At 38.5% G+C, this 12,462-nt stretch overlaps 1 protein-coding gene across 1 annotated transcript in view; it reads left to right on the forward strand.

The window, feature by feature from the left end:
• LOC124787955 (DNA polymerase subunit gamma-1, mitochondrial) overlaps nucleotides 1-12,462 on the forward strand; it is a 169,161-nt gene that overhangs the window by 136,815 nt on the left and 19,884 nt on the right. Inside the window, exon 11 of the mRNA XM_047254958.1 lies at nucleotides 6,566-6,854. Coding sequence (XP_047110914.1) covers nucleotides 6,566-6,854 — 289 coding nt within the window. The remainder of the gene's footprint in view (nucleotides 1-6,565; nucleotides 6,855-12,462) is intronic.

Raw genomic sequence — 12,462 nt, forward strand, 5'->3', positions numbered from 1 at the left:
CATTACATTTTCCCATTATTATTTTGTGGTTGACTGGATTATTATTCTTGAAGTCTTCCTTCTTCACTTTCACACCACAGATAGCTTAGGAATGTGTGATTATCCAATTAACTTATACCACTGGTCTGGTATGTACATACGAGTCATGTATCCTATTTATTTCTCTCATATCAAAATCAATGTTATTAAATAATAGGATATCCCCTGTAGGAAGATATATAATGCTCAGGATCGTCATACAAACCCAGTCAAACAAAGGCATGCTGTAAGGTGATCATGTTGTTGTTGTTGTGGTCTTCAGTCCTGAGACTGGTTTGATGCAGCTCTCCATGCTACTCTATCCTGTGCAAGCTTCTTCATCTCCCAGTACCTACTTCAACCTACATCCTTTTGAATCTGCTTAGTGTATTGATCTCTTGGTCTCCCTCTATGATTTTTACCCTCCACACTGCCCTCCAATGCTAAATTTATGATCCCTTGATGCCTCAAAACATGTCCTACCAACCGATCCCTTCTTCTAGTCAAGTTGTGCCACAAACTTCTCTTCTCCCCAATCCTATTCAATACCTCCTCATTAGTTACGTGATCTACCCACCTTATCTTCAGCATTCTTCTGTAGCACCACATTTTGAAAGCTTCTATTCTCTTCTTGTCCAAACTGGTTATCGTCCATGTTTCACTTCCATACGTGGCTACACTCCATACAAATACTTTCAGAAACGACTTCCTGACACTTAAATCTATACTCGATGTTAACAAATTTCTCTTCTTCAGAAACGATTTCCTTGCCATTGCCAGTCTACATTTTATATCCTCTCAACTTCGACCATCATCAGTTATTTTACTCCCTAAATAGCAAAACTCCTTTACTACTTTAAGTGTCTCATTTCCTAATCCAATCCCCTCAGCATCGCCCGATTTAATTTGACTACATTCCATTATCCTCGTTTTGCTTTTGTTGATGTTCATCTTATATCCTCCTTTCAAGACACTGTCCATTCCGTTCAACTGCTCTTCCAAGTCCTTTGCTGTCTCTGACAGAATTACAATGTCATCGGCGAACCTCAAAGTTTTTACTTCTTCTCCATGAATTTTAATACCTACTCCGAATTTTTCTTTTGTGTCCTTTACTGCTTGCTCAATATACATATTGAATAACATCGGGGAGAGGCTACAACCCTGTCTCACGCCTTTCCCAACCACTGCTTCCCTTTCATGCCCCTCGACTCTTACAACTGCCATCTGGTTTCTGTACAAATTGTAAATAGCCTTTCGCTCCCTGTATTTTACCCCTGCCACCTTCAGAATTTGAAAGAGAGTATTCCAGTTAACGTTGTCAAAAGCTTTCTCTAAGTCTACAAATGCTAGAAACGTAGGTTTGCCTTTTCTTAACCTTTCTTGTAAGATAAGTCGTAAGGTTAGTATTGCCTCACGTGTTCCAACATTTCTACGGAATCCAAACTGATCTTCCCCGAGGTCCGCTTCTACCAGTTTTTCCATTCGTCTGTAAAGAATTCGCGCTAGTATTTTGCAGCTGTGACTTATTAAACTGATAGTTCGGTAATTTTCACATCTGTCAACACCTGCTTTCTTTGGGATTGGAATTATTATATTCTTCTTGAAGTCTGTGGGTATTTCGCCTGTCTCATACATCTTGCTCACCAAATGGTAGAGTTTTGTCATGACTGGCTCTCCCAAGGCCATCAGTAGTTCTAATGGAATGTTGTCTACTCCCGGGGCCTTGTTTCGACTCAGGTCTTTCAGTGCTCTGTCAAACTCTTCACGCAGTATCTTATCTCCCATTTCATCTTCATCTACCTCCTCTTCCATTTCCATAATATTGTCCTCAAGTACATCGCCCTTGTATAAACCCTCTATATACTCCTTCCACCTTTCTGCCTTCCCTTCTTTGCTTAGAACTGGGTTGCCATCTGAGCTCTTGATCTTCATACAAGTGGTTCTCTTCTCTCCAAAGGTCTCTTTAATTTTCCTGTAGGCAGTATCTATCTTACCCCTAGTGAGACAAGCCTCTACATCCTTACATTTGTCCTCTAGCCATCCCTGCTTAGCCATTTTGCACTTCCTGTCGATCTAATTTTTGAGACATTTGTATTCCTTTTTGCCTGCTTCATTTACTGCATTTTTATATTTTCTCCTTTCATCAATTAAATTCAATATTTCTTCTGTTACCCAAGGATTTCTATTAGCCCTCGTCTTTTTACCTACTTGATCCTCTGCTGCCTTCACTACTTCATCCCTCAGAGCTACCCATTCTTCTTCTACTGTATCTCTTTCCCCCATTCCTGTCAATTGTTCCCTTATGCTCTCCCTGAAACTCTCTACAACCTCTGGTTTAGTCAATTTATCCAGGTCCCATCTCCTTAAATTCCCACCTTTTTGCAGTTTCTTCAGTTTCAATCTGCAGTTCATAACTAATAGATTGTGGTCAGAATCCACATCTGCCCCTGGAAATGTCTTACAGTTTAAAACCTGGTTCCTAAATCTCTGTCTTACCATTATATAATCTATATGATACATTTTAGTATCTCCAGGATTGTTCCAGGTATACAACCTCCTTTCATGATTCTTGAAGTGTTAGCTATGATTAAGTTATGCTCTGTGCAAAATTCTACAAGGCGGCTTCCTCTTTCATTTCTTCCCCCCAATCCATATTCACCTACTATGTTTCCTTCTCTCCCTTTTCCTACTGACGAATTCCAGTCACCCATGACTATTAAATTTTCGTCTCCCTTCACTACCTGAATAATTTCTTTCATCTCGTCATACATTTCATCAATTTCTTCATCGTCTGCAGAGCTAGTTGACATATAAACTTGTACTACTGTAGTAGGCATGGGCTTTGTGTCTATCTTGGCCACAATAATGCGTTCACTATGCTGTTTGTAGTAGCTAACCTGCACTCCTATTTTTTTATTCATTATTAAACCTACTCCTGCATTACCCCTATTTGATTTTGTATTTATAACCCTGTAATCACCTGACCAAAAGTCTTGTTCCTCCTGCCACCGAACTTCACTAATTCCCACTATATCTAACTTTAACCTATCCATTTCCCGTTTTAAATTTTCTAACCTACCTGCCCGATTAAGGGATCTGACATTCCACGCTCCGATCCGTAGAATGCCAGTTTTCTTTCTCCTGATAACGACGTCCTTTTGCGTAGTCCCTGCCCGGAGATCCGAATGGGCGACTATTTTACCTCCGGAATATTTTACCCAAGAGGACGCCATCATCATTTAATCATACAGTAAAGCTGCATGTCCTCGGGAAAAGTTACGCCTGAAGTTTCCCCTTGCTTTCAGCCATTCGCAGTACCAGCACAGCAAGGCCGTTTTGATTAATGTTACAAGTCCAGATCAGTCAATCATCCAGACTGTTGCCCTTGCAACTACTGAAAAGGCTGCTGTCCCTCTTCAGGAACCACATGTTTGTCTGGCCTCTCAACAGATACCCCTCCGTTGTGGTTGCACCTACGGTACGGCCATCTGTATCACTGAGGCACGCAAACCTCCCCACCAACGGCAAGGTCCATGGTTCATGGGGGGGAAGGTGATCATATTACCTTTGTTTTGTACTTAACCCCAATGGGCAAATTAAACCAGCTTCCTTGTATGAAATATGTTTTGTGTTACCTACAGTATGATATACGAACAACATGCCATTTCAGAAAGCCTCTGTATGACTTGTTTGGTGGCCATATAAACGTAAAGACATTTTCTCTGTTGTGTTCATGAATGCTGAGAGTGATACCTAAAGATGTCTGAGACAAAAGCTAGCTGGAATAGAAAAATGGGCTGAATCAAGGGGATAATCTAACCCCCCCTACTTTTCATCACCGTTATGGATGAGATAGTGGCAGGGAAGGCAATATAAATAGGAGATGAAGATATAAAAGCAATGGTGTTTGCAAATTATTTAATGCTGTGGAGAAATGGAGGAGGAGACTAATGCTAAATGTATGGGAGGAAGTGTGGTGGAACAGTATGGTCGAAATTAATGCAAATAAATGAGGAGGGATTCTGACAATGAGGAATAAGAGAAGAGCAGGAACAGATAAAAGTATTAGAGGGCATGTACTTAAGAAAGTGGAATATTTCAAGTACCTGAGGAGCATAATACAAGACAGTGGGAGAAATGATAAGGTGCGTGAAATTGGAAGGCAGGCCCATGGTTTTCTGCAGAGTGAAAGAAGCCTGATATAGAGCAAGGATGTACCGCCAAAAGTAAGCAAGTGTTATACTGAGATTATGCTTCAGTACCCAAGTATGCAACGGCAATGTGTGTAATGAAGAAAAGGCCAGTTAATGGATTGCGGGGTCAGATTTCAGAGCAGCAAACTAGGACTTACTATCATAAATAGTGTAAGTGAGACAGTAAGAAAAATAGTGAAAAGAAGACCATGGAAAAAGAGAAGAGTAAGATAATATGGCTCTGTTACTAGAATCAAAGTTGGCAGAATACTAAAACAGGCTCATGAAATGACAGTGAGAAGCAAGAGACATAGAGGAAGACCGGGAGACAGAATGTGTGATGAAGAGAGGAAAAGACTGGGACAGAGTGGCATGAGGAACATGGTGGAAGGACAGGAAAATATGGAAAGACTTACACCCCAGACAGACAAGTCAGGGAGCTTGAAACTGTATAAGATGATGATGATGATGATGATGATGAGCACCATCCTCTTATAATGTCTCTTAAAGTTTGCATGGTGTGGCTGTCCCTGCTCTGTACTCACCACAATATAATTTTACATTATACTCAAATGTTACTTCAATCTGCTTACTGAGGAATCATTTTAATCATGTTTATAATCATGAGTACGCTGTTTCTGTGTAATTTTTCTGGATAAAAATTGAATCTGAACGGTAAAACCATTTAATTTGTAAAAGTTTCAAAAAAATCATAGTTTCGTGTCCTCAACTAATGAAACATAACAGCAGGACCTGAGGTTAGATTTTGCTGCATGAATGTTATACACACAGCCAGCACCTCGCTTGTAAGCACAAACTTTTTGTATGCCACACACAGTCTTCACTCTTCATTCTTCTCTGCATTTTTCAAGACTTTTCATTATAATTTTGCTTCTTCCCAATACTGGCAGCAGCAGTTGTCTCCATTTTGTATACACATAATTGTCAACTTTGTGATATCTACTGTTCCACATTCAAACTTCCATTAATGTAATTGGCATCAGGATTACATTTATTTTATATTAGATGCCTCTAAAATAATGGTGTAATAAGAAAGTTTAACAAACTATGTTAACTTGAGTATTACAGAATTGAAAACAAATAATTTCGAATATTATTGTATTGGCAGATTGTGGTTACAGTCCAGTCATCTTTAGATGTGGGTAACTTCATTTGTCACTGAGAGTCTTGCTGACTTGAAATCTGTGGGTTTGAATAAATGGCTTAGATGGCATGTGGGCTATATTATTTACCAGAGGTTTTGACACATGATAATGAACAGAATGAACTGTTCAGACACTATAAACTCCTTTTTTTCCATACGTGCAAGACAGCTCCCTCTGCCACAAGGCCTATCAACTGTTCACCTATAGGCATGTGAGAATAATAGAAGAACTGGTATTCAAAAACGTGCTCTTACTAATACATCTCTTTCATATACATTTAGCTGTTTACACAAGTGTAACAAATATTAATGCTGGAAGCATTATGAAAATAATGATAAAGATATTGCAACATGCCTCCTGCATGTAGTTAATTGATGTTACAGAGGTTAGTACTTAAAACAAGTGAAGGGTGATTTTAGTCTAAGCAGTTTCCTCATAATCAGATGGTATAATTGTGGATATAGCATACATTGATTTCCATTTTCTTGTGCGTAAAGATAGAGCCTTATGGCTTCAGAATTGATAGCAATTAAACTGGGGGGGGAAAGATGCAGCTGAAGGGATTTATAAATTAAAATAAGGGAATAAATGGTACTTATTTTCCTTGGTGAAAATGGTATTGTATGGTTTGGCACCACACTTGTGGGTGCAATATCATAATAATGCAAATGTTACAACAATTAACATTAAGTCACTCTGAATCACATAACTATTAGTAAAAGGATAGATTGCTACTCACCATGTAGGGAAGATGTTGAGCTGCAGATAGGCACAACAAAAAGACTGTCAAACAAGTAAGCTTTTGGGCAAAAAGGCCTTCATCAGCATTAGACAAAACACGCACATGCACAGGCATGCACGCACACACACACACACACACACACACACACACACACACACACACACACAGTCTCTGGCTGCCAGAGGCTGTGGTCACGTGTGTGTGATTGGTGTGTATATGTTGTCTAATTGTGATAAAGACCTTTGGCTGAAAGCTTACATATTTGACAGTCTTTTTTTTGTGCCTATCTGTGACTCAACATCTCTGTTATATGGTGTGTAGCAATATATCATTTCATAATATTGCACTATTTCATCCTGAATTTTCCACTGTTTGAATTATAGAACTCATTTATATATGGTGTCACAAATGTTATGGCATTAAATAATGTATGTTTTGTTCAACAGGATGGGAAAACCTGTCAGTGAACTTTTCCATCCACCTCAGTGGGAAGGAGGCACTGAATCAGCCATGTTCAATCGCCTGGAGGAGATTGCTTGCAGTGCGGAGCCTCGAACCCCTTTCCTCAGCGGCCGCCTGACACGTGCTCTCGAGGACAATGACGACAGGACACTGCCAACAAGAGTCAACTGGGTTGTGCAGAGTGGGGCCGTCGACTTCCTCCACCTGCTTCTTGTTTCTCTCCGCTGGCTTCTGCCACCGAGTGCTCGCTTCTGTCTGAGCTTCCATGATGAGGTATGTGATTATAGTTTCAGAGTTTAATGTTGGTTTTTAAGTTAGCTGTTTGCATGTTCCATAGACTATAACTAAATTGGTCCATACTGATAGGGTCTGAGTCTAGTTGATTGACATTTGAGTAAAATGAAAATAAATAAATATTATCCTCAGAACCCTAGAGAATACATCCCTAGGTGGTGGATTGGGGATTGGCGGTCAGCAGCTCTGACGTTTGAGTAAAATGGAAATAAATAAATATTATCCTCAGAACCCTAGAGAATACATCCCTAGTTGGTGGATTGGGGATTGGCTGTCAGCAGCTCCTATCTATTGAAATGCAGGACAGAAATAAAATGTCTCATGTAGACCAAAAGCACTGGAGTGAAAAATCCATTAACAAATCCAGCTACGATAGACCCAGCAAGTGAATAGTGGATAAAATACATTCTTTCAAACACAGAACAAGCCTCAGAAAGAATGGAAATAATGGAAGATGACACAGCTTTTCCCAAGGAGTAATATTTGGTACATTGAAAATACAGAAACTGACAGGGAAGGTAGAGGAAGTGGTGGACTTGATGAACAGGAAAAGACCAGATATTCTAGAATTGTCAGAAACCAGGTGGAAGGGTAAAGGAAGTAGATAATTGTGGAGCAGATATGGGTTGTACATAAGTGAGAATGATGAAAAAGGAAGGAAGACACAGAGTGGCAGTTGTTATGCAAGGAGGGTTGAAAGAGGAACTTGAAGGGAATGAGTGACAAGATAGTGATAGCGAAAGTGAAAGGGTAGGAAATGGAAATGGTGCTCATATATGTGCCACAAGTTGGATGTTCTACATAAGAGAAAATGGGAAGTTTGCAGACAACTAATTGGACAGGTGATCATTATACTGGTGGACTTAAATGTACATGTGGGAAAGGAAAGGTAAGGGTATGAGGAAGTATTGGGAGTGGAAGGGTGGAGAAGGAGAAACAGAGGACAGAAATTGTTAGACTTCTGTAAAAGGAATGAACTCGCAGTTGCCAACACCTGGCTTAAGAAGAAGGAAAGTCATAAGGTAATGTAGTACAGCCTTAATTTGTCAACTAAATTCATGGTAGACTACGTATGTGACCAGGACATGAATAGGGCAGTGAAAGATGTTAAGGTAATACCTTCCTAAGCCCTAGATAGTGATCACCATCTTTGAGTAGTGACAGTAAGAGGTATTAAAGAGGAAAAGGGAACAGGAAGGTAAGAAAGGACAAATGTGTGGAAGCTGAAAGCAGAGAAATGCAAAGAATTATTTCAGAAAATAGTAGAAAGCAACATACCAGGGGATGAAATACAGTTAGTAGAGGAAGAATGGAGAAGCAGTTTTCTTAACTCACTCAACTTTGCGGATTTTATTGGGGCACATTCTGTCGCGTATGCTAGATTGATGGGTGTATTGGGTAGAGGTCGTCCTGCTGGAGGCAGTTTGAAAAAATGTCTGATTAAATCACCTATGAGATCTCTGGCAAGAATGCAATGAAGCAACAAGTCTTATTGTAATAAATTTGCCAGAAAGTTTTAAAATCAAAAACATCTGATATCTGCACTTGCTTGATGAGAAACTTGTTGGTTTTCTGCTGTTTACAGTCAGTTTTGAAATCTGATCCATTAGTATAGATTTGGTCATTCTTCATTAGTGATTGTTTTACAAGACTGAAATTCCTGTTTTCAGAGAAGGAAGGAAATATCCTTGACTGAGAAGTATAATTCTATTTTCTGAAAGCAACCTGTGTCAGTCAGGGTGAGTAGCACACTAGTCAAATCATGGGTTTTGTTGTTCCACTACTATTCTCCAAGAACAGATGCAATTCATGGAATGGAATATCATTATGAATGTAATCAAGATGGGAAGAACACACATTGTGTCTTTGTTGTACTGATCCTCATCGTAAATCTTGTTTTTCTTCCAAGATGTGTTTCTCTGTTTCTTTTTGGATGTTAAATCACTTTCAGCAGTTGCTGAATAGCAGAGGCTGGAAATACCACTTCACTTGTAAATTACTTTATTTTCACACGACCGGTTTCCGACTGTTATAAGTCCATCCTCAGGTATCATAGCTGTGCAGTGGTCCCCGAGCACCGCGTGTACCAGGCACGGTGTGCTGCCTATGAGTGCAGTTCTGCAGAGATGATGTTAACTATAAAAAAAACTAAGTTTGCCAAATTACCATATTTAGTAGTAGTATCAGATAAAATTGCACTGGTGTTTAAGAAAACCAACATAGGAATCAGCTTTTACACAGACAATACCTTAAGAAAAAAAATCAAGCATGGAACAGGTAGAACAAATCAGTCTGCAAGATCAGGGATTTACAGAATAGAATGTGGCTCATGCACAAAATGTTATATTGGACAAACTGGGTGGGCATTTAATGACAGGTTTGAAGAACAAATCAGACAGGCAGAGAGCAATACCTCTACCTTTAGCAAACACTTAAGTGAGAATAAACATATGGTCAACAACGTAGATTCATACCTTAAAATACTGCATACTGTGCCTAAAAGTAGAATCATGAATATTCTAGAAGAAATAGAAATTTACAACTATATTAAAAATCATCCTAGTGACCTGCTTAATGATCAAATGGTTTAAAAACTAAAATATTTTTAGATAACTTCCAGTCCGTTTTATGTACAAATGACAGATTTTAAAATAGCTTACGGGCGCAATACCTTTGACATCTGATGGGAGTTTACCACCCTGACATTTTGTACAGATGAGCATGTAAATGAGGTTTTATAAAAAATACGTGAATACTTCAAAATTATATTAGTTACTGTGAAGTTTCATATCCGCTACCACTTGCAATGTATCAATTCTCTTATTTTATGTATTTTAGGATCACCAATTTTATGTGATGTATCTGACCAGTTTAGTCTCAAATCAAAAGTAACAAATTTTATGAGTAATCCCGGTGTTTTTACTGTAAAGAAAAGTTTATGGACTACAACAAAGAGAAAAAAGAATACTCCAATGTATTTTATTTTTGTATATTTTTATAAATGAAATGTAGCCTCGACATTTCATTGTATCCGAAGAATGTGATTTATTGTATCAATCTACTTCAACGGTGATTCATACTGTACAGTTATTTTATGACACTTATTGAAAACATTTTAAGCAATTTCAATGGAATAGTACAAGTATTTACTTAGTCTTGTTTGCTATAATAGAGCCTCGTTGAAGGATGCATCCTGTATTTGTGTGGAGGCATTTTAATGTTTTGTCCCAATTTGTGGTGCTGCACAGTGAATTGGATTGCTGGCAAGTGTTTTACGCCATTCATATTTGTAAAATGTATACGCACACAGAGTATTATATACCAGAGCTCTGTCTTCATCTCATTTACGATCACTTAAGTCATTGTGAGAGCTTTTTAACAGATAACACATGTATTATCCCCTATTATGTTATAAATAAATATTCCCATCCTGTCCTACTGCCCCTTACAATCATAGCAATAATTAGAAAGCTGTATGATGTTGACAGATGAAAAGACTTTATGATCTAAAGCTTATAAGTTGTATCCTTGGTGTGCACTATCTTCGCTACGTGCACAGGCAGTACCTTTAGTAAATGTATTTTCACACCAACAGACTTAGCTCCACATGTTGTCAGTGCACCTGAGCTTTTATTTGTGATAGATTATTAGAACGATGGTAAGATGGTAACATTGACAATACAGCACATATTTAACAACATTTTACGATGTAATAAGTGTCATACTCATCGGATCTTGTGGGACTCTCACAGTCAAATGGCTGCATGTTGATGACAACATGTACTCATGTCAGATAGTCGTATATTCTGACAGACTGTAAGTTATGTACATTTCTCACCAATATTTATAATTACACTGCTATCTTAATGAAATGTTTGTTTAATTATGTATATAACCCTGTGCTTCATTTTTGTGTTTTTTGTGTTTTGGTAACTTTTGCAGTGTTACTTGAAAATGGCCATAAGGCCAAAATTGCAATTGTAATAATAAATATTTCATACAGTCAACGGCGACTGTGATGTCTTTTAAGAGAAATTTATCAGTCCAACCCAAGTAATTTTCACATCCTGTACAGTCACCGACCCACAGATATTCGCGAATTACTACATCAACCCGTTCAGTGGGCTTTGTAGAAAGAATTGCTCACCATAATGTCTCAAGCTGTTCATAAACATGCCACACAGAGTTTTAGGTATGAGAAGAAAGTTCAATGCAAGTAATTTCCAAACTTAAGTTATTCCAAATTCTCAGATCTTCACTAAAATGTTCAAAGCTGTAGTAATTTTACACTCACAATAAAAAACTGATAAAATATAGGATTTTCCTCATCTTAATAAGACACTGTGTGACATGATTCCACATTGATCTGCACAGTAAGACTGTTCCTGAGCGACTCCTAGAGACACAGAACTGTAGTACAAACAACTACTCGAAGTGCAGGAACTGCTTGATCCCTACAGGCTGATGAGTTAGGCAACCATCCAGAACAGCACCTGCCCCTAAGTACTCACAGTAATTCCTAAATCAACCAGAAGCATTACAAAGGGCAATTTGTAAAAGAAAGTTTGAATTTATGAAACCAACTTTAAGTTAAATAAAACAAATTATGAACTATATGCAGAAATGAAATTCTACCTGATTTAACACTTAGCATTTGTTCTGGATTCTGGATGCTTTAATACAAAAGCTTGCACACTCTGCACAAGGACTTTCCCACACATACATTTCACATAGTTTGTAATAAAATAAAACTTCCACACTTTATGTATGTCCTCTGTACACTCTCTCTCTCTGTCTCTCAACAACATTCACACAACAAAACATAAATAAATAACAATTTTGAAAGTAAAAGGTTGAATAAAATTTAATAATGTTTCTTTATATTCATTGGGAGTGTGTATAACTGATCATAATCATGATAGCCAGCTCACACTGCCCCAGTGGCTTAAACAGTTGTGCTTATGTGAGAACACAAAAGACTGCTCTCTTTCCGGCTACACGGCAAGTCACTCTAAAATTGCGTACTTTGGTGCGTGGTGTAAAGACTCTGAACAGTCTGCCGTGATACATGATGAACAACAATAATTGTTCACTTGTTGTCCATGACAGAAAAAACAGTGGAGGAGGAGCAATTACAAATGTGAGGCACCTGTCTTTATTGTTGATGCTGATATACACAGGAATGGCGTAACTAACAGACTGAGGCCTGTTATTCGTGGAAGTGCAAAATGTGTGTTTTGATTTCTCTGCTTTGTGAGCATAGGGCTGCAGACATTTCATCATATCACATCAGTTTGGTCCCAGTGAGTATTATTGTGACTGAGGCCCTCTTGGTATAAAACAATATACACTTCTGGAAATTGAAATAAGAACACCGTGAATTCATTGTCCTAGGAAGGGGAAACTTTATTGACACATTCCTGTGGTCAGATACATCACATGATCACACTGACAGAACCACAGGCACATAGACACAGGCAACAGAGCACGCACAATGTCGGCACTAGTACAGTGTATATCCACCTTTCGCAGCAATGCAGGCTGCTATTCTCCCATGGAGACGATCATAGAGATGCTGGATGTAGTC

Source organism: Schistocerca piceifrons, chromosome 3 (assembly GCF_021461385.2).
Source record: "Schistocerca piceifrons isolate TAMUIC-IGC-003096 chromosome 3, iqSchPice1.1, whole genome shotgun sequence".
NCBI classification, from domain to species: Eukaryota; Metazoa; Arthropoda; class Insecta; order Orthoptera; family Acrididae; genus Schistocerca; species Schistocerca piceifrons.